At 44.7% G+C, this 21,967-nt stretch overlaps 2 protein-coding genes across 3 annotated transcripts; both read left to right on the top strand.

The window, feature by feature from the left end:
* The first annotated feature begins 4,632 nt into the window (after positions 1–4,632).
* Positions 4,633–9,622, top strand: LOC124202591 (melanopsin-like). Its single transcript, XM_046598945.1, has 6 exons — positions 4,633–5,177; positions 5,532–5,821; positions 5,900–6,030; positions 6,627–6,781; positions 7,439–8,324; positions 8,505–9,622. The coding sequence occupies exons 2-6, from the start codon at positions 5,538–5,540 to the stop codon at positions 9,248–9,250; spliced, it is 2,202 nt and encodes a 733-aa protein (XP_046454901.1). The 5' UTR covers positions 4,633–5,177; positions 5,532–5,537; the 3' UTR covers positions 9,251–9,622.
* Positions 9,623–12,319: 2,697 nt separating this feature from the next.
* On the top strand, positions 12,320–20,835 carry LOC124201608 (cadherin-99C-like). 2 transcript variants are annotated; one of them, XM_046597771.1, is made up of 28 exons: positions 12,320–12,675; positions 13,433–13,497; positions 13,581–13,643; positions 13,749–13,930; positions 13,988–14,110; positions 14,684–14,959; positions 15,036–15,188; positions 15,279–15,500; positions 15,583–15,783; positions 15,886–16,023; positions 16,136–16,282; positions 16,390–16,554; positions 16,639–16,791; positions 16,863–17,159; positions 17,226–17,354; positions 17,419–17,592; positions 17,656–17,868; positions 17,938–18,069; positions 18,139–18,258; positions 18,316–18,568; positions 18,632–18,780; positions 18,844–19,203; positions 19,272–19,537; positions 19,605–19,844; positions 19,912–20,011; positions 20,077–20,197; positions 20,257–20,449; positions 20,525–20,835. In XM_046597771.1, exons 1-28 carry the CDS (start codon positions 12,641–12,643, stop codon positions 20,628–20,630), a joined length of 4,776 nt encoding a protein of 1,591 aa, XP_046453727.1. In that variant the 5' UTR covers positions 12,320–12,640; the 3' UTR covers positions 20,631–20,835. The 2 variants fall into 2 exon arrangements, with proteins under 2 accessions (XP_046453727.1, XP_046453726.1); XM_046597770.1 differs by having other exon boundaries at positions 19,909–20,011.
* The last annotated feature ends 1,132 nt before the right edge of the window (positions 20,836–21,967 follow it).

Raw genomic sequence — 21,967 nt, 5'->3', positions numbered from 1 at the left:
TTATTTATTTATTAAAAAATAAAAATGAAATAAAAATAAAGACCTTCGGCTTCTAAATATAGCAGTTCCTTTGGAGGTCTTCTTCCAGCCTACGGCTATTAACAGCCCAGGTGCCAACGTCATCCACATAAATATAGAGAAACCATACCTATTAACTATTTATTGGTTTGATTTATTCAGATCTATATAACTGCATTCGATATTATCGACACACACACACACGTCTGAATCAATTACACGCCCATCGTCATATAATAGCTGTGCACCAGTAGTATATCTGTATAAATATCCACATCGACTATATTTTCATTGTCTTTTATTCTTCTTTCTGGATGCTGCTGTGTCGGCTGTCGCGATCCTGATCTATTTCCTCAGTCACGTATATAGAGAGCGAGATCCTTTATGGCAAATGATCGATCACGGCTCGATCGATATAGCATATACAACAAGGGTAAAGGAAAGGAAAAAGGAAGACGACGTTGTATATGCCGAGATGTTTTCCAGCTCATCGTTGGTTATATTATGTACAAGGAAGATTACACACAGCCAGCAAGAATAAGGAAGATGGGATCGAATAGATTATTTAGCGTGAATCTATCTACTGTGTATCATATACTACTACATGCTGCGGCTTTTGGGTCTAACGTATACTATGTTGCACGGCCACTACGTAGGATAGCGACGTGCAGCACAAAAGGATATTAGAACAAAACCAGACAAAGAAGAGACACTGTGTGTATACAGTATTAACGAACCCAAAAGTCTTTTCTGCTCTTCTATTATTCAATCATCTTTACGTTCACGTTTCCTGTGTAAGCGCCCTAGACATCTCAAAAGCATACACAGAGACGAAGAAAAAAGGAAGAAGTCGTCTCGTTATCTATCTTGATCCATCTCGTTCCCGATGCTGTTTTCAACTGATCACGCCCTTATTTATTCCTCCTCCTTTTCCCTTTTTTTTTGTTTGAGGGGTGGGGGGATTATCAATCGTCGTACGCCTCCTGGGCAGGATAGGCAATCATCTATGCAAAAATCAGTTTTGATTTATTGCTGTCGGAAATCTCATTTCTTTTTGAACGAATTGAATAAATGTGGCATTGTTTGAACCTCCATCGAGAGACCAATCAATGGATGACCCGGGGTATCTACGGTGTCACTGGGTATATCTATACAGAAGACGATATTGTCATAAATATTATTATGATTATGATTTGAACGATAGGATAGAATATAACAAAATGGCGGCTGAAAAGGGATGTATAACAGCACACGGGAGCGGAGAGACGATGCTTGTTACAGGTTCGTTGTCTCGGTGAATCCATCAAGCGCATCTGCTCTGTGCCTTTTACCAGAGAACTGCCGGCAGAAGAAGAAATGAGAGACACAGGCGTAAACACGTTCCCCGGGAACACACAGCAGCAACCCGCTGTTGCTGCTCACCCGACGTTTGAGTTGTCATCCTCCCTGGCTGTTTGATAAGATTCGTTTCACATCCGCAATTTTAAAAGACGCTTCGAATTAAATTCCTTCAACATGTCGATGGCCGTTTATACATTTCTAGTCACTTGCGCAATGTCATACAATCCAGGAAGGCTTTTTGCAGTGACGAAGTTTTGGAGACTCCCACAGGCTCTACGATATTGCTTCATCCGTCGAAATAGATTCAATTATTACAGACGAAATATCGTTTTCGTAAGTGTAAGTGTACACGTGTAAGTGTTTTCGTAAGTGGCCTGATGCAATTATATAAAAAGAGAGCCGTCCAAGTGTCCAACATTTCAAAATTTCCCGCTTCCAGCAGCACCGAGTGTGTGGCGGAAATGTTTGATTAGGATTCAGGATGCGACTCTCATTCACTCACTCACATTCACTCACTCCTGCAGCCCCTACACCGGGTTGTCAGGTGCGCGCGGATGTCGTAATTGAATTAGAATTTGATAAAGGCGCGTGTGTAGGAACAGCAACCGGTAAAAGCCGATGACGCAGTCGGCAAAAGACACGTTGCACGACACGCTCCTGCCCCGATCTTATACTTTTCGACTTTGGATGCGCTGCCGGGTGGCGGTGGTGGTGGGAGTTGCTGTTGGGAATTTCTACAAGTAGTTGCCCTGATCGACGATATAATAATATCCGCATCACGCAGGTTGGCCGGGTGGGAGCGGTAAGGCATTGCTCACACGCCGAGCATTCAGACAGGTTTCATCCCTCTCGATTGCACCACGTTCGAATTACTGACGTCGTCGTCGTTCACGGCGACATTTTAAATTGTCTGTCGAAATCGTAGCGGCGGTTTGATCCCCCTGGTTGGCTGGTGGCCCACCATCACCCTCTCACATGCCATCGACACGTGAATCGGCCCGGCCGTCTACATGGCAGCAGTATAGAGTCACAGACGTCATCGCACAAGTGAAAACCAATGCCGGATGCTGCTGAGGCTGACGCTCGCTGATGTACGTACATGTGCGTGACTGTAGACAAAAGAAATGATCCTACGTCTATACACATTGGCACGTGCTCATATTGGCCTATTGCAATCACTTGACTGACGATTACAGTCGTCGCGAGCGCTATATAGCTGCATAGCTGTATACTTTTGAAAGCGACATATATTATAAGGATCATGATAGATGTGTGTCTTCGTCGTTCGAGAGGCAGCAGCGAGTTGAATTCATCCATGTTTGTTTGTCTATAGAGAGAGGCAGCGACATAATGGCTGCGATCCTGGCTTTATTTGCATAGAAAAAAATTGTTCCCAACGCTGAAGAAGAGATGGGAACCCGGATGAGGGATATATACATATTACGCCTGTGTGTCTCGTCAGCAGTTCCGGCCGGCCGATTGCATTCATTCAGCGGATACAGTATCCGCGAAGCTCAAAATCAAATACACCGGCCTATGGAGTCGTTTTTTGGTTACTATGTACGCCCTCCTGTTGTCTCTTAATAGATTCGACTTTTTTATATGAACAGCATCAGACGAAATGAGCTGGAAATTTCGACAAATATCAAAATAGCCTACAAGGCACTTTATATTTTTGAATCAAACGATTTATTGGGTCTACTACCTTATGACAAAAAAAGAGGAGGAGCTGATATGTTATATATATAAATACATACAAAAAAAAGGTCTGGAGAATATTACAACGTCAAAGTCAGCACTTGCAACCTGTAATTTGATATTGACACGCGTCGGTTGCAGGCCGGTTGCAGCTGTTAACCCTCCATCAAAAAAAAAAACTCGTATGCGTCGCGACTTGGATGCATATACATAGAGCTCATTAATGGTAGAACGCGCTGTGTGTCGAGTTATTTATTTCATGCAAGTTGGCGACAGACTTTCATCCGTTGGTGTTGTTGTATATGCATGAGGCTGTATAGGTAATAACACGGGAAAAAGTCGCTCATAAATAGACTAAACGGGCGTGTTCCACGAACTCCCGCACCAATGATGGATGATTTTGAATATGCCCAGCTCAATCATTCATCGCTAATCTCGTCGCACATCACGAGGGCTCCAGCGGACCTAATGAAGGAATATTACCAAAATATTTAAGGGAAGATAAACCCCCAAAATTAAAATCCCAGATTACATCTTGAGCTAGGAATTATTGCGTTATCTCATTTGAGTACGTTCTCGTCTAATATGTTATTAATCAGGGTAATAACATTAGTCAGGGTATAATACCGTCGAGGTAATGCCATAACGTCGCGCATCTCTGCGCGCATCTCTTTCAATTTCGGTAATGAGCTGGTAATTGTCCTAAATTGGTGAGTGCACCAAAACCTAGATGGCCTAATTACCACCTTGTTTGTTTATTATATCACCTTCATTACAAATCTTAACCCTGCTGATGTTTCTTTAGTAGATCTTCAACTGTATTAGTCACCTGCTTTTCTTCTCTTCTTTACTTGGTGTAGTAGTTATTAGTGGACAAGGGGTAAGTCGATCTAACTGAGTTATAATCACCAACTTCTTCTCGCCGGCCCGTCCGCGGGTTGCTCTTGTGTCCAGCGAGAGTCTGCGAGACGTTTCTCTTTAGTTTGTAGATATACCTGGCCACCTGGGGTATAAACAAGTGTCAACTAGCCAACAGGCCAATTGTGTGTTACCCGAGCCGTGCCAGTTATTAGTATAATAACGAGAGAATAAAGAATAAGAGTCAAAATAAAAGACCCAACAACTTGATGATTCACACGTCGATCAACTCGGCTGGCCGTCTCACGTTTCATCCCCCCTCCTCTCATTTTTTGTTTTTATCCCAAGGAAAACTCAGCCAAGCCTCTCCAATGAATCTCATCAGCCGAACTAACATTTCAGCTGACTTATTTTTCCAGATATCATATCCATGACATTTGTCTATTACACGCAGGACCCCCAGCAGTCTCAGCACAGTCGGGTGTACACACATTAGACGGCCCTGCTGCATGTGCTGGCAGTTGGTTTTTCTCCCGGGCAATTGTGAATAAGAATGTCACAGAGTCTACGCGGAATCCCGCGGGAGACGAGAATGGCCCGACGCGCATGTGCGCGTTGTTCTTGGGCTTGTGTGTACGGTCGACCGCTCAAGCGACTGTTTCTATCGCTCTTCTCTTCTCCTCGTCCCCGTGTAATAGGCTGGAAGACACACAGACGGGCAAGTCTCTATTGCATATAAAAGCTTCATCTCTTCCAGTCGGCGTGTCTCATTTGGACGGCTGACGGCGACGGCGGGATCTCTCACACACGCCACCGGGCGGCCACTTGTTCACCTTTTGATTTATTATTGAAAGTGCCGTGCGAAAAAAGAAAAAAAAAAAGTTGGACCAACTTCTTCTTCTTCTGCTTCTTTGGCATCGCCTCCAGGTGCTGGACCTCCTTAAATAAAAACAAAACAAAAAAAAAAAAAAAGGGAAAAATATGCCCTTGAAAAAGTTGTGAGAATCGGGCAGACACCCAACTGACGGCCGGGCAAGCACAGTCATTTGTTTCCGTATTATCGGCCAGGAAAGAAAGGAAGAAAGAAGGAACTTTTCGACTTTGTGGATGGTCCGTTCAGCAATTGAAAAGAAAACAAAATAGTGTCGACGTCAGTGTCCATTGATTGTCCAGCCATCAGCAGTTATTCGCTCCAACTCAACCGGCCGTCATTTTAATTCCAGCTGGACAACAACATGTGAATTTCTCCAATCTCCAAAAATGTAAGTCGATTTTTTTTCCGAGCTATGATAGTCAATTCGGTTTAAATGAGGGGTATATAACTAAATTTTAGAAATTCAAGTTTATTACAATTCATTTCCTGGTTGTAAAAGGGGGGAAAAAAGATAGAGATAGCCTTAAATAAACGTTTGGCAAACTGCTGTAAGAGTGTAAGGAGATTTACGGTCATGAGCATCCTTGGACTTTGACAGGCGGACAGCCTTGACAGCGGAGTAAAAGCCCGGCAAATTCAAATGAGGGTCATTCATTCACTTGTCACCTGATTTCAAACGAGCCGTCATCTATAAATATGCGGATTTGTTTTGTTTATTTTTTTGTTTGATTTCCCCGTCCAGCTGCACATGGCTTCGTCATTATGGTCGATGGTCGTGATGAACCGCAGTCTGACCGCCCGCCACCTTCAAGACAATAACGTCAACCATCACAACCGGAGCGATCCTGAGACTCCCGTTTCGGCTGTCGACTGGGACGAGTGGGACGACTCGCTGTGGACGGCCGAGCAGCGCCAATGGCTGGAGCAGGGCTCGGTCCCGCGGGAGGTCTACGTGACCATGAGCATCGTCTTAACTCTGGTCGTCGTCTTCGGATTGATCGCCAACGCCATGATCCTCTACGTTTTCTCCAGGTCAGCCCACCCGACCCCAGGCGCTCATTAATTCTCAATTGTTTCAGTTCTCATTAACGACAATTTTGTTAAGGGCAGATTCAAGAGGCTGAGGACGCCGGCCAATGTGTTCATCATCAACTTGACGGCCTGTGACTTCATCTCGTGTCTCATCCACCCGATGGCCATTTATTCCGCCTACAGGGGCCGCTGGTCCTTTGGCAAAACCGGTGAGTCTCTTGGCCATTTTCATCTTTGATTGTTAACACTTCAGGAGAGAAATTCATCTGTCGGTCGCAGTAGAAGAAGCTATTTCTGGAAGTTGTTGGGTATATTTATAGAGAAATCCGCCCAGCTTGTAATAATGCCCGTCAATCGAAATGGGGGTACGAATCGAACTGGACAAAACGTCGCAATCGTCTAATGGACTATCGACCGACTCTCAACAGCGTTGAACAATCACACACCATTGACTATGATGTGACAATACCCACTTCCATTCCGGAATTAGTCCAGACCAGTCCACCACGACAGTGAACGAAATCTATACCATAAATCGTGGCCAAAGTATTTGCGATTTGATTTGATTGCCTTGTTCGGCGATTGTTACATTTAAAATCAATTTCGATATTATTGGCCGCGGTGGATTCCAATCATCGACTCTTTATCTTTTCCGCCCCCACCCCTCCTTCCCTCAAGGCTGTTGCCATGGTTCCCTCCCAGACGCGGCCCCAAAAACAATGAATGACGCCTGTGTCTATGACTGCTACCTAATATCTTTTGTGTGTACAATGTTTATTTTTCTTTTTTTCCTTGTTGTTGCCAGGATGCAATTTGTACGCGACTTGCATCGGATTCCTGGGCCTGAACAGCATCGTGACTTTGTCGGCCATCGCCTGTGAGCGCTACATCGTCATCACGTCCAGCAGCTGCCGGCCGGCCGTCGCCAAGTGGCGGATCACCCGCTGCCAAGCACAAAAGGTTCACAAGAAAATGAATTGCTATTATCTCTAATGAAAAGCCTCACTCTACGCTATCCCCCCCCCCCCGACGGGGAGGATCGATCCTGAATTTTTGTGTATCGATCGCAAAAAATTGTCGGGGTGGATTTCCATCATCACGGACGGCTGCTGATGCCGAGGGATCGATCCGCTGAAGAGCAGCAGCAGCAGCAGCAGCCAGGATTTTCTATTGTGCAGATAAATCGATGAGCTGCTGCTGCTGGCCGAGATTTTTCTTGATTATCATTGGCGGGATTGCGGACATTTAATTGGGATTGTTCACGGTTCCCTCGTCCGTCCGGGCGTGTCTTTTCTCAGATTTACAAGTGAAACTTTCCTGCAGCTAAACTTCAAAGGGTTATATACAATGTAGTACAAGACGGGCGGGCAGAAGGATATCTGATATGAGTTTCCAGTTTCTCCTTTGAGATGGAACGTTCTTATACTTTGCCTTTTCGGTTATCCAAGAGTTGCAACTAACAAAGGGAGGAGACGGCCCACCTAACTTGTCAAAGTCACCAGAATCCCGTTGCAAATTAAATTTCACTGGAAATCTAATCATCCACTGGAAATTATCCACTGACATTTAAATTCCGTCTTTTCTCTCTCTCTCTCTCTCTCCGGATCTCTTGTTTAGGCTTGCGTGGCCATTTGGCTCCACTGCGCCGCTCTGGTGGCTCCGCCCTGGATGCTGGGATGGTCATCCTACGAGCCGGAAGGAGTTCTAGTCACCTGCTCCTGGGATTACACGACCAGGACCCTGTCCAATCGGCTCTACTATTTGTACCTCCTCTTCTTCGGATTCGTCCTGCCCGTCTCCGTCTTGACCTATTGCTACGCGGCCATTTTCCGGTTCATCGTCCGCTCTTCCAGGGAGATGACCCGGCTGGTCATGGCAAGTCACGTCAAATCGCCGTTCAGCACGACGACGACATCGTTCCGCAAACGGCGGAGGCAGACGGACGTCCGGACGGCGATGATCCTTTTGTCACTGGCCATCCTCTGCTTCACGGCCTGGACACCTTACGCCATCGTCAGTCTCATTGGCCAGTTCGGTCCGGTCGACGAAGAAGAAGGCCGTTTCGAGCTCTCGCCCTTGGCCACTTCGATCCCGGCCTTCCTGGCCAAAACGGCCATCGTCTTCGATCCGCTGCTCTACGGTTTCTCGCATCCGCAATTCCGCTCGTCCATCCGGCAGATCCTGCAGCAGAACAGCTTCATGGAGAGCAGCAACAACGGGCCGGCCCACCGAGGAGCGGGGACCAACAACAAGGCGGTCGGCGGAACGACGATGATGATGGTGACGGGCGGACTGCGGCACACGGCGGTCCGGCATCCGCAGTACCGGAGCCAGTCGCTGCACACGAGCTCGGCTGCCGTCTCGTGGGCCAGAAACAAATTAGTGAATGACCAATCCATCAGCGATCATCATCCCATTTCTTCCTCGAATCATTCCGGAACCAGTTTTTCGCTGCCGGAAACAACGGCAGCCAACCGTGGCATTTGGACCCGCCCTAAACGAGGTAATATACGAAGAAATATTTGAAACAAAAATATAAAATTACAAAGTTAAAACTACTGCGGAAAACGGCCTGTGAACTTTCTGGTTGTTTCCGGTTCCCCTTCACCAGAAATTAATTTCACCGTGTCGTAGTAAATCTCATTTGAATCATTTTCATTTAACTATATTTTTATTTTTACAGCCATGAGTTTGGCGACGATCATGTGGGGCAACAAGAACGTCCAGCAGCAGAACAAGAAAAAGTCCGGCAGTTCAGAGGCCATCAACAACATCAACCGAGGGGCCAGCAGCTGTCAAGAAGAAGTTTACAGGTGCTTCTGGTCGACGGCCCGGCTGTCGTCCGTGATCCGCTCCAAGGGTGACTCGTTTTATCTGGTCGGCGGGACGGATCAACCTCCGCCCAGCTGGATGGACAGCACGGGACTCCACTCGCCGGCCGTCCAATTGGCCGGCTGGGCCATCCAGGAGGAGGAGGACAAGAAGAAGAAGACGGCCGGTGACTACAAGAGGAGGTCGTCGGAGCCGGATTTGATCCGCCGTCGGATTAGTCCTTTCGCTCTGCACAACTTGCGATCCGTCGGGGATTTAACGGTCCGCCAACAGCATCGTCCTCAGGAGCCGATTTTCGTTGTCGTTTCCCATCCGGCCGGAACGACTTCGTCGGTTATCGACGGCCATTGTCGCAACGGGCCGATCGATAGTGGAACAACAACAACCACAACAGCGTCTCGTGTGTCGACGGCCCGGTCGGCCGCCAATCTTGGCCACATTTTGTGGCCGAGCAAACGATCCAGCAAAGGTAGTGGCAATCAATTATTCGAGTCACGCCGACAACATTCGCTCGTTTTCGACAGCCGGATCAATAATGGCGGCCATCAACCGGTCGGGCATCACAACTCTTCGTCTTGCCCGCTCATTTCACCGTGAAAAAAAAACAAGCAACAAAACCAACAAAAGTTAACGTGATTGTGTTAATTCCCCCCTTAAATATATTTAGACAAAGTTGTGATATCGCTCCAACCACCCGCAAAATAAATTTTATATTTTTCATAGTGTTATTCGTTTATGCGTGGACAGCACAGGGTTTTTTTTCTTTCTATATCTTTGGACAATGACCTGATTTACATTTAATCATATCGTCTCCGTAAATAATTGAGCACACACACAAAGAGAATCGCGGATCCAATCAAACCGATATGATGTATTCAATGATTCCTGATTATGTAAATATCTGTTCAATTTCGCTAGACCAAATAATTATCGATCGAATGAGAGAAATACACGGCCCAATTCAGTCAATTTTCTCCGAATGATTTCCCCTCATCTCCCACCCAGCTTTGATCAAGTGTGCGGAATCGTCGTAACGGGACAACTTTTCCTTAAATATATAAAAAAGAAGGAGGAGTGCTGTATTTAATAATGTCTAAATTCGACCTTTTCCCATTCGCTTCCGCGTGTGTGTTGGCGGGGTGTGTGTGTGTGTATCCCGAATGACGACCTGTTTGATCTTCTTCTTTTTTTTTTTTTTTTAATTTATGCAAGTCGCCCGGCGCCAATAAGTGGGTATGCACACATACATTTCTGGCTGGCTGGACAATCGCCATGTACGGCCAATCAATAACGGGCGACACGTTTCTCTGTCGTTTATCATCGCCCCAAATGTTTTTGCTCGATCCTTTGAGTCGTCGATTGAAAATGCTCCACATATCACAAGAGAATCTCTACAGTATAAGAGATATATCTTGTTATTTCTAAATCGCCCCCGGGAAACACCCTTGACACAAATCAAATTTGATTGGATCAAATTCAATTTCAAGTAGGTCGAAGAGTCTGCGTGTGAAAAAAACAAACAAAAAAGTTGCCGTTCCATTTCAATTGGTTCGAAAAGTGTCGACTGCAGGATCGCATCTCACACAGCGACAAGGTCTATTGATACCGAAATCATTAAAGAGTTCGTCGAGGACTTTGCACTCGGATCGATCCCGCATATGTGCTACATCCGTCAATTCATTTCGATCAATCGCATATATACTCGCGTCAAACTTCTAAAAAGAAGAAGAAGAAGGATCGATACGCCGACAGCAACTTTTACCGGTTACACGAACAAGGGGCGCAACTTCTTTATTTTTTGGGGTTTATTTTTCCGGGATCAGTTGCCCGTCGTATGACAGCCGACTGTGAGCTCAACACGAGTCGGCCGTTCACGTGCACTTCCGCTTTGCATGTGCAGTAGGGATTTTATTTTTTTGGGGTTGAATTCCCTACCTCCCAGATGACAAAGTCTCTCCCTGTTGTCGCTGTCAGAAACTTGGTGGTACGGGGGCGTTTTCCTTCTAAATGTCAGCCGGGGGAGTCGAGTGAATGGGATCTCGGGGAAACTGATGTGCCGGGGCGGACCAGCGACACACATCTTAGTCGAATCCCTCGTGATGTAACTTTCTGTTCATTGTAAAGACAACATATCCCGCCTCCCACACACGTTTACAATTCAATTGTTTTCCATTTATTATTGAATTACGTAAGATGTCGATTTTTAAATAAGAAAGAAAATAATGAAGCGACTTCCAGCGAATGGTTATTTAAGTTTATATAAAAAGGAGGGGGGACAACAATAAAAGAGGAACGAGGGCAGCAGAGATGGCGGAAGTCGACCTGGATTCATCCCGAAACCAGTCGTCTTTTTCTGACCGAGAAAATGAAAAAAGAATAATATCGCCAAGAGTTTTTGTTTGATGATGGCCTTCCATTTTGGATAAGGAGAAGAGAAAAACAGTTGGGAGGGAAATCATCTGATTCTCCAATTCCGTCGTGGCAGATGTTTTGCTGGGCGGCCGGATTCCGGTTCTTCTCGTTCCACCAGTTCTTTGTCGCGCATCTTCTCTATTTCGCTCACAAATATCACGAAATGTGTGGCAACGGGATCTTGTCGTCTCTCTCTGACACAGCCCCCACCATCAGTTATGTACACATTTTGTGTAGTATGTTACGTTTATTCTTTCTTTTTTCTCCTGGAGATGTTCAGTAAGCCCCCGGGCGGCGGGACCCCTACGCAACATCACGGCTAATGGCGAATGCATTTGGTTATTTTGTCAAATCAATTCCAACTGGGTCAAAAAATTAAATAATAATAAAATACAACCAGAATACTATTTCATCTTTTATTTTTCTGACCGGAGATGGAACACAATCGAATGCTCACGGTTTAACAATGTGCAAAGAGAGAAAGATAATAGACACACACATACAAAAAAAAAAGAGAAAGAAATGATTTGATTTTCCCATTCTTCTTTTATCATCGGAGGAGAATAACGTCAGTGTGCGGCGGAGCGCGGAATAGATCCGCACGCCATTTTCCGCCCAACAACAAAAAAGAGGCCGACAAATCCTCCAGCATTCTAAAAGATCCCGACGGAGTGTGTAGTCGTATTACATCGCCATAATAGTCAAAGAAAGAAATCAGGCGGCAAATTCAAAAGAAAAAAAGGAGGAGATACAACCGGCTGGATCGCGCCATTCTTATCTCATAAGATGTTGTATACTGTTGTGTACTGTACAACATCCATTGTGTCGTTATTGAAGGACGGGTGATTATATTACATACAGGAACGGCCTCGTTTTTGTTGGTTGGCAGAGAGAAAGTAACGACCCACACCAGACGGTATTAATCGAGTTAAAAGGAGAAAATTCGGATTAACTATATGTAACCTTTTTTTTCTTTTCTTTTCTACCTTGTAGGGAGAGGAAGAGTATTGAAATCTAGCGGATTCTTACGTGTGTAGAGCCCACAGGTGGGTGTCAGGTAGGTAGAAGAAGAAGAACGAAGGGGGGAAATGGCTCGGAAAAGAGGAATGAAAAGGAGAAAAAGAGAAAAATAACTGCTGCTGCTGCCTTACCATTCCTTTTGAGTCTCTCGTTTCGGTTTTCATTTGCTCCCCTCCTCCTCCTCCTGGACCCTCCAGGTATGTTCGTGTGTATAAGGACAGGTAGACAACACGGGCTGGTCGGCATTCCCCATTTGGCATTCAACAGATGCGCAGCCGAAACTCGCAGCAACTTGTTTCAACGCTACTCGCGAACAAAGTGAAGTTAATCGCCCAGTTAAGTGCGTGCGATATCCATCGGGATTCATTTCGTTGTTGAAATCATTTGCACCCGTCGTCCGTGAATCAATCATCCAACAGCCATGTGAACTATCGTGTATACCGCCAAGTGTTGTTCAATATAGTGAAAAAGAATGTTGCATCAGTGAGAAAACTTTGAATCGGAATATTTATCGTGAAAAAAAAAATTGCCAAACTATTTTGTGAAGGAGCGAGGATGGACAGGTTGCCGAGCAAGAGGAGCGCCGGCAGGTAAAGGAATCAAAGAAAAAAAAAGAAAAAAATAATGTTTATCGAAATTTAGAGAAAAACAAGTTGATGGAGAAGGGAACCGCATTGTTGAATGTGTATGTGGGGGCAGGTTTTCCAATAGGAGGAAATTTCCTAACGGTTTCTTGACGGGGCCACAAAAACCTTAAAAAAAAAAAACGAAAAGTTCATGTCGTTTCGCAAGGATCTCGTTTTCGTGTCTCTTAAAATTTATAGATTTTTTGTCGTACGGTATATTTTCCAATCATTACGTAAAAACAATGGGAAATTGGAAAGTTTTATTTTTTCAATTAAAAAACCGCGCCCCGCACATTTTTTTTTCACACCGAAATAAATTGGCCAAAAAAAAAAGATATTTGTAGAAAAATGATGAATTTTATTTATTTTTTTCGGCTGGAAGCGACGTGTGGAAACGGAAGCGTATAGTGGCAGTTTCATTTCCGTTGTTGTTGTGTCGGCATTTCTCGGTAATGTGGAATTTATTTTTTGAGGACACAACGGGGCAATGCGGAAACTTGTGTACCCCCACCACCACCATTATTGTGTGTGTGTCTATGTCTACCTGGGTCTGTGCTGGTGTGTCCAGGTCATACCACAGGAGGATCAAGTTCCCTGGTGGTCGAATAACACTCTTTTTTTTTTCACCTTTGTTGGCTGTGGGTCAATCTGACCCCATTTGAAAGAGTTTATACCGAAAGTATGAATGAATCCACAGTTATTTGTTTGTTTTTCGACCTAGGACGAGCTGCCCAGTCTTTGCTCTGGTGTTGTTGGTTTGCCTGAGTGTCGCCATTGACGCCGAACGTGAGTTTATCGTTTTATCCGGTTTTATTGTGTGTCGATTATTATTGCGGATATCAATTTTGGTTGTTATGTACTCTCCGCAGTCTGTGACATCGAATCCGGACAGTCCAACGTCATCCTGGACATTGAAGAGAGCCGCGGGCCACGTAATATTATAGTTCTATATAAGTTCCTGTCGCTTTTTTTTCTCTCTTTCGGTTGTTGTTATTTTCTTTCCTTTTATTTTTGGTGTGGAAAAAACAAACGAATAGAAACGAATCAGAGCACTCGGCCAAAAGTGCTGCCCATTGTTGGCGACGTGCCCGCCGGTGAAATCAGTCTGACTATAGCCAGTTCCAGCAATCCGAACGTGTTTGCCCTGCTGGGAAAAGAACTCAAATTGACGTCGCCGCTGGATCGCGATCACCAAGACATTTCTTCCGTCATCCTCCAAGTAACGAATCAACAACTTAATTCATTCATTATCTCACGGACAACTTTGATGACTCAGGTGTCGTGCACCAATTCGGCCACTGGCAGGCGGCGGAATATTCCCGTCATTGTCCGGATCTCGGATGTCAACGACAAGGCCCCCGTCTTCCTCAACAGCTCGTACAGCGTCACCATTCCGGAGGTATCAAACCAATTTCTAGGGTTTCCCATTTTGTTGAATTTCGTTTGTAAAGGCCTTGTTGACGGGATCGACTCAATGGTAAAAAGGAGGGTTGACTGTTGTAACCGGAAACGGTGGCCAGTGTTTCCTCCCATATCCGGCCCTTGTACGGTGGTCATTTGAAACGGCCAGCAGCAGCAGCCCGACAATGAGGAATTCAGCAGAGCGTGAACTGCTGGCCGCCATAATTTCCAACAGCTATTACAACTATTGAGAGCCCACTGACCTACTCTTTGATTCAATCAATTCGCCATTGTTGTTTGTTATATATAGTCTCCGGCCGGGGCTTCTCTCTTCTCTCTCCTTTTAATGTTGCCTGATGTCTCTCACTCAAATTTCCGGCCCAATAAGGGACCGTCATTTTCAAGTCGAAAGATGAGATAGAAAGAAAGCTTCTCCAGCTGGGCGTGTCAGCGACAATGGAGAGATGATAATAGAGACGTTATATGGAAGACGCCAATCGATAACTTGGCCTACATCTTTTGTTACATGGAATGTAACGTTGTTCTCTTTTGTTTTGTTATTGTCGCACAGGATCTGCCGGTGGGTGGGATCGTCATCCGCGATATTGAGGCTAAGGATGCGGATGCCGGAATCAACGCTCTGGTGGAGTACAAAGTGGTGCCCAATTCGCAACGAATGCGCAGCGGCGGAAACGTCAGCCTCTTCAATGAAACTAATCCGGCGTTGGATGCCTTCGATGGATTTGGCATGTTTGAATTTCCCGCCGCCCACATTCCCGTCCTGACTTTGCGCCAGCCCATCGACTACGAGTCGGTCCGTCGCTATTTGGTCACCATCGTCGCTTCGGTCAGACCAAACATTTTTCCGATTATTTGAATATAATTTCTAACCGGATTGTGATGGGAATATTAATGCGATGCAGGATCGAGCGCTGAATGCCCAGGATCGGCTCTCGTCGACGGCCACTTTGACGGTCAAAGTCAGTGACGTCGAAGACCAGCCGCCGGCCTTCCAATACGTCGGTTGTCCGCTCAACGATCGAGGCGTCTGCATCACTCCGAATTACACGACGACCGTAATTGATCGCATCCATCGATTATATCGTCACGCCCCTCCTAACATTTTTCTTGTCTTTTTTTTTATTATTATTTTTTTGTTCACGAAGATCATCAGTGGCGTCACGTCCGGTTTGTTGACGCTGAAGCCGGATCGAATTTTGGCTCTCGACACGGACCCTTCAAGCCTGGCACCGATCCGCTACACTTTCGGCCAGGGATCTCCGCCCAATTTCCGAGAGTACTTCGAAATCAATCCCAATTCCGGCTGGGTAAAGCAGATTAAGCCGGCCAATCGCTCAGTGGTCAACAAATTCGATTTGATCGTCAAGGTGAGCGATAGTCACAATTTTCGATCAAGTTAATGGCCAATTTCAGTTGCGGATGGATGACGTCAAACATTTTTTACTCCAGGCCGAAGAGATGACGTCAAAGAAGAGATCCTCGAGCGCCACGCTTAGCATTGAGGTGGGCAACGACAACAATTTCGCACCGCGGCTGGTTGCCGAAGCCCTGGAAGGTTTTGTGGATGAGAATTCGCCGGTGGGAACTCCCGTCATATCCGCACGAAGAAAGGGCCAACCTTTGCAGCTGAAAGTCGTCGAGGAAGACTCGGTATGATAGCCATCATCGATGGGGAGGGGGAAATAACTCGACGCCAATTGTGTGCTGGGCCTCTTGTAATCCAAGTTTCATTATTGCCTCGGTGTCACGTAGGAATCTGAGAATCCGCTTTCTCAATATGAAATCGAGCTGACGTCGGCCGCTTTCCGAGTCAACAAGGTTGGAATCATGGAAGTTGCTGTGCCCAATCTCGATCGTGACGCACCCAATCCATCGACCCTGACTTTCCAGGTAACGCCCATTCATCAATTGAAACCGAAAGTGGGATAAAATCGTGATCGCTTTTGTATTCTTTGATTCACGATGTGTGCTTGGGCTTTTCGCACGTTTCACGACAAAAAAGGCGATCGCTCGAAAAGCTGGAGGAGCCACTACATCACCCATTGCCATTTCGATTCGAATTTTGGACGTGAACGATAATGCCCCACGGTTTCCATCGTTTAAACCCGTCTTTCTTCAGGCGGGCGATTCGAAAAAAGTGGTGACTCAGGTGAGTGCAGTTAGCAATCTCACTCCTAGATGACGTGGTGTTCATTGTTTTTACAACTTTTCGTGTGGCCTCTTTCGCCTCGTTTGCTTGCATTTGAAAATAACTAGGTTCAAGCCGAAGACAAAGATTGGGCTGATAATGGCCGCATTGAATATGCTGTGGTGGACGTCACGAATAACGGAAAGAACAAGTTTGTCATTAATCCGCAAACCGGAGTTATTGATTCTGCTGGAGCCCTGAAACCTGGGGAGAAATTTACACTAACTCTCCAGGTTTGTCTAAAACTACTTTGCAGTTTGCCTAAAATTTTTCTCCCTAAATCTGATGATTTAATCACTTTCCATCTCCACACACAGGCAACAGATGGAGGGGGTAAATCGTCTTTGGGGCTGCTGGAAGTCATCATCATTCCAGGACCGAACATTCAAGCACCAGTTTTTACTAAAGACTCGTATGAAATTTCTGTTGATGAGAGCTCTCCTGTCAATTCTCTTGTCTACACTTTTCAGGTAACTTTGGGATTATTCAAACTCCCATGTAACAACCTGATTAATTACAATAATTTTGCTCATCCCAACAGGCAAGAGATCAAGAAAATGATCGTGTAACATATTCCATAGTGGCTGGCAATGAATTAGGGCACTTCAAAATGGAAAAGTCCAATGGAAGTCTCCTTCTTGCTAAACCCATCGACCGAGAACAGCTTAGTCGCTATGTACTCACCGTAAGAGCCGAAGATACTGGAGGATTGTCCAGTGTGGCCCAAGTTATGGTTCGGGTTCTGGATACCAACGACAGAAGTCCAGAGTTTATAGATCTGCCATACATTTTCCGCGTAAAGGAAAACGACCTGACGGGCTACATTGGCCGCGTTCACGTAACTAAATTGCTACCACCGATTCATGTTTGCCTGCATATTTCAATGTTTTTTTTTCTAAATCAGGCGAAAGATGCAGACATTGAAAAGAACGGACAGATCTCATACTTTTTGCCCGCGGATGAAAATTTCGTCATCAACAGTCAAACGGGCGAATTGAAGTCTAAAGCGCCGTTAGATTACGAGAAAGACAGAGTAAATGAAATAATAAATTTTCAAGTTGCCTTGTCTTAATCACGCTGAATTTTACTTTGATCAGGTTCATCTTGTGGTTATAGCAGCTCAAGATAGTGGGCTCCAGCCACGAGTAACGACTGCGACTGCAACAGTGGTTGTGTTAGATTTCCCGGATGAGCGACCCAAATTCTCCCAACAGAAATACGAATCCGACGTGCCGGAGAACATCATTGATTTCTTTGTCGCACAAGTGCAGGTAAGCAAAATAATACCAACTTTTTTTCTTCGAGTAATAGTAAATGCTGAATTTTTATTACAGGCGACTGACATGGATAGCGAATCTTCGGTGACTTACACCATACGTCAGGGCGATGCTGAAAAATTTAGAATTGATCCTCAGTCGGGAATTGTGCGAACCAGGCGCTCGCTAGATTATGAGCGACAGGCACAGTATGTCCTTATCATTGGGACACTTGAGAACACGGATGTCAACGACCCGCAAGCGACAACAACTCTCTTTGTCAACGTCCAGGTAACAGGATACTTATTCGAGAATCGAAAAAAAAAAAAAGAAATTGGAAGTTGTTCTGGCTTTATTCAGGATCGAAATGATGTGGCTCCTGTCTACAGCTCCTTGCCGAGGCCTGTACGTCTCAGAAGCACTGTCCCAGTTGGTCAAGTCGTCACTACTGTCATAGCTGTTGATTCTGATGGAACGTCTCCAAATAATCATGTATTACTTCACATTTCAAATTTATTCAATTCGATCACTAATTATACATCGTTATGTACATGATCTCAGGTCAGATACGAGTTGGTAAATAATTCCAATAAAGTTGGGCAATTCTTCCGCATTAATCCCGAGTCGGGAGTCATCTCAACCCGCGACAGTCTGCGCAAGGATAATGAGCGCGAATACAAGGTAAACGTGAAATTAAATATTTGATTTAACAGCGATTATTTTTCCTTTTTCCTAAAGTTGAGAATTAGGGCTTACGATCTTGGCAAGCCTACGTCCCTGAGCACGCTGGCCACAGTAATTGTACTGGTCGATCATGTCGCTCCGCTTATCCAGCCAGACGTGACTCACATGTCGTTTTCCGAAATGACTTATTCAGTGTCTGTAGCCGAAGATGCACTGGCCAACACCCTCATTAAAAATTTATCCGTCATTAACAGAACCAACGACCTGCTGCCCGTCTCGTGCGAGATTGTAAGCGGAAATTCTGAAGGTATAAGGAAACAAATATTTCAATACTTGCATAAAATGGTATTAATCATCATTTTATTTTCAGATGCGTTTTACATGAAAGAGTCGGCAGATCGCAATTGTGAGCTGCGGCTCAAAAAAACTCTGGACTTTGAGGCCACGCAACGCTATGAAATTGAAGTTCAATTAAAGACATCGGCCAGCTTCGTTAATCAAGACAGATCTACAGTCAGGGTAAATTTGAATGCATTTTTGAGGATTGAATTCTTGTAGTATATGCCGTGTTTCATTGAAAAGGTGGACGTGACGGTGCTGGATGTGAACGACAATTCCCCGAAATTCTTGTCCAAGTACCCAGAGAATCGCTTCACCAATGGCAAGTTCTACGCAGCGATATCGGCCGATGCTCCTATCTCTTCGGTGTTGATTTTAGTGGCGGCCGAAGACGCCGATAGCGGGCCGCTCGGTCAACTCGTTTACGATATCATGGAGGAGACCAACAGTGGCAAATTGTTTAACATTGACAAATCAACAGGTACCATTCACACTGAGAAAATGATGAGTGCAGTCCGTCAATTGCCTATTCGGCTCATTGTGACTGCAAGGGATAATCCTGGCCAGCCCGTTGGCTATCGTGAAACCAACTGCCAAGTTGTGGTGAGTCAATTATTTCTATATTCTCTTTGAACCCCACACTTAATCTTTTTTCTTTGTATATTTTGTAGGTGAACATAATAGAACCGCAACATCGTTTAGTGCTGGTTTTGCCCAATTCATCGCCCGATCAAGTCCACCGCTCGCAGTCCTCCATCATCGATATCTTGCAAGAAGAGACAAAGATGATTGTGCGGGTTGAGAAACTTCAAGCGCTCACTAGCATCTCGCCCAATGGCACGATCTTGGTTGACCCATCTGGCTCAGAACTTTGGTTCTATTGCGTCGATCCTACCACGGAGACGATTGTATTAACCAATCACAGTCAAATAAACAGGCAATAATTTTCATTTTAAAGCTCAATTACTAAGACTGGATAATTGATTGTTATTTTGTGTGTGCAGTACGGTTCTGGAAATGGGATCGACGAATCATCTAGCCTACCTCATGGCAACCAAACTGAAATTAGACGTCTCTGAAATTCGACAGCCGTTGGACAATCGTTGGGCGTCAAAACCCTATGATTCGGATACTCCGGCCAACCGTCTATGGAACGGTTTTCCTGCCGCTCTCGTGGTAGTCGGTGTACTGGTCTTTTTGCTTGCTCTTGGCGGCATCGTCTATATCTGCGCCTCGTGGGACAGGTGTGTGGGATACGATCCTATTGCCATATATGAACTGCCATTCATTTTCCAAACGCTTTTCTAGTAGGTTGCAGAGCAACTCCGACAAAAGAGTCCAACCTTACGTGGTATTTCCACCGTATAATCCTGTTGTCATAGATCCTAACCCAAAAGAATATGAAACCCAAGTAAGATGCAATTAATTGTATAATTTTAAAAAGACTAATTTAAAATTGATTTTTGATGGCGTAAGATACTGCAGTTGAGTGTCAATAATAGCACCGACGATTCGGAATCGAGCGGTGATCACAACATGGATTACAACGCGAGACGAAATCGTGTTTTCCCTCTAGCAGTGCCGACCTACATTTCAGGTAGAATTCCACAAGTTGTCTTCGTCTCGCCCTTTCTTGATCAAAATGTGTTGTTTTAGGTCACCATATAAATAGTGCCCTCAATTCAGCCAACGCGGACATCGCTACCCTGCGTTTTTCCAGTTTGGCGGGTATGGGGCACTGTGAGTTTGCCCCCCACCAGTTTTTCCCTGAACAAGAGGAGGAAGACGTGTCTTCTATGATCATCTATGATGATCCACCCATTCCGACAACTAATCCACTATATGAAGGGTAAGTATAGTTACTCTCGTACGAGTTTCTAGTGCCCTATTATTCATTTAACTATTTTTTCCCATACGATTGCAGATCTGATGAAGATCCACTAAACTTCACCAGCGCAACCAATGCCAACGTTACCTTCAGGAGTAAACTACAGCGGTTTGGCATTCCTGAAGTGTCCACTGAGCTCTGAATAATTTGAGCTTCAAACAATGAGTCGAACTCGAAAGAGATTGTTTTTTTTTGTATTTGTGTGTTGAAAGTTGAATCACGATATTTTTCTCTGTTGATCTTTATCGCTCTGAGGATTATCTTTGAACGAAGAATGATTTTGTCCCATGTTTTCTTTGCCAAACCTCCCTGCTGTGAATAATAAAATAACCGTTGTATTATTATCATCTAACTGAGTAACTAAGACAGCGGTTAGTAACGTACTAACGTTAGTAAATATTCGATATGGTAGAAAACAAGTAAAATGGAAAAAATCACAAATAAAAAATTGCAAAGCTAAATTTTAGTTATACGATATAACTAATATATAAAGAAAACACATCATAAATTCTAAACAACCCCCTTTTCTATCACTGTTTAAAAAAAAATTCATACTTCGCAGAAGTACACAAGTCACTCGTAGCAGACAGAAAACACATGAGTTGCTGCGTTGCCACGATGGCAACAAATGTTAAAAAAAGATGTCGAACAGCCCTATTGAACTGCTAAATATTTTAAAATAATTCTGTCATTGAACTTTGAAGTTGTCTTTTTTATTGAAACTTGAAAAATGAACACATCTTATCAAGAGTGAAAACAATTAAACGAAGAATTATTGCCTTAATGGAAGCAAAACAAAAAAAAAAAAAAAAAAAGAAAAGAAAAAAGGGGGTCCGGCACCCTATATCACCCTGTAAGAATATTGATTTACGAATCCTAATGGCAACCCTGCCGAAGGTAGTTCAGTTCATTCTTTTCACACCAGAGTTCTCTCCCCACACAGCGAATTCACAGTCAGAGCAGGTCGTCGATGTCTTGCACCCTGGCAGATCCTCTATCCATAAGGAGGTTTCTGAGATGTTGGCCAGGATGTATACAAAGTCACAACTGATGTAGTTTCCTGCTTTGGTTTCCGTACCAACTTTTGTGGTGGCAAGTCAACTGGATTTCCCATGGTGTCTGTTCCATGGACTTCCTCAAGAAGTTGGAACCTAAGCATCGTCTTGCCCTGGTGCCTGTGTCTGTGCCATGAACACTCATTGAATGTGAACTAATATCTTGTTAGTCTCAGTAGAAGGGGATGTTCGAGAAGAACAAGGTATCTCACAAACATTGAAAGGAAGGGAAGAGCAGAATGAAGAAAGTCCAAGGCACCAAGAAAGCGAAGGTTGGAGCTGCTGCCAAAAGGCAAGAGTTAATTTCCAATTAGTGGTATTTTGCATGCTGATGTGATTAAATCGATAAGAAAGTCTAAAGTTTGCCATTCTTGCTAGTGATTTCCGTTATGCACCTCATCTTCCCTATGCCCATTGTGTATAA

The sequence above is a fragment of the Daphnia pulex genome, chromosome 9 (assembly GCF_021134715.1).
Source record: "Daphnia pulex isolate KAP4 chromosome 9, ASM2113471v1".
In the NCBI taxonomy this organism is placed as follows: domain Eukaryota; kingdom Metazoa; phylum Arthropoda; class Branchiopoda; order Diplostraca; family Daphniidae; genus Daphnia; species Daphnia pulex.
Note: the sequence above shows the minus strand (reverse complement) of the source record. Positions and strands in the feature narration are given on the sequence as shown.

Bases quoted from the DNA above. Each gene is read 5' to 3' on its own strand.
- LOC124202591 (XM_046598945.1), top strand. From the start codon at position 5,538: ATGGCTTCGTCATTATGGTCGATGGTCGTGATGAACCGCAGTCTGACC. The intron at 6,031-6,626 runs GTGAGTCTCTTG...TGTTGTTGCCAG, and splicing joins CTGGTCCTTTGGCAAAACCG to GATGCAATTTGTACGCGACT. The intron at 6,782-7,438 runs GTTCACAAGAAA...TCTCTTGTTTAG, and splicing joins CCCGCTGCCAAGCACAAAAG to GCTTGCGTGGCCATTTGGCT.
- LOC124201608 (XM_046597770.1), top strand. From the start codon at position 12,641: ATGGACAGGTTGCCGAGCAAGAGGAGCGCCGGCAG. The intron at 15,501-15,582 runs GTGAGCGATAGT...TTTTTACTCCAG, and splicing joins AATTCGATTTGATCGTCAAG to GCCGAAGAGATGACGTCAAA. The intron at 20,012-20,076 runs GTAAGATGCAAT...TGATGGCGTAAG, and splicing joins CAAAAGAATATGAAACCCAA to ATACTGCAGTTGAGTGTCAA.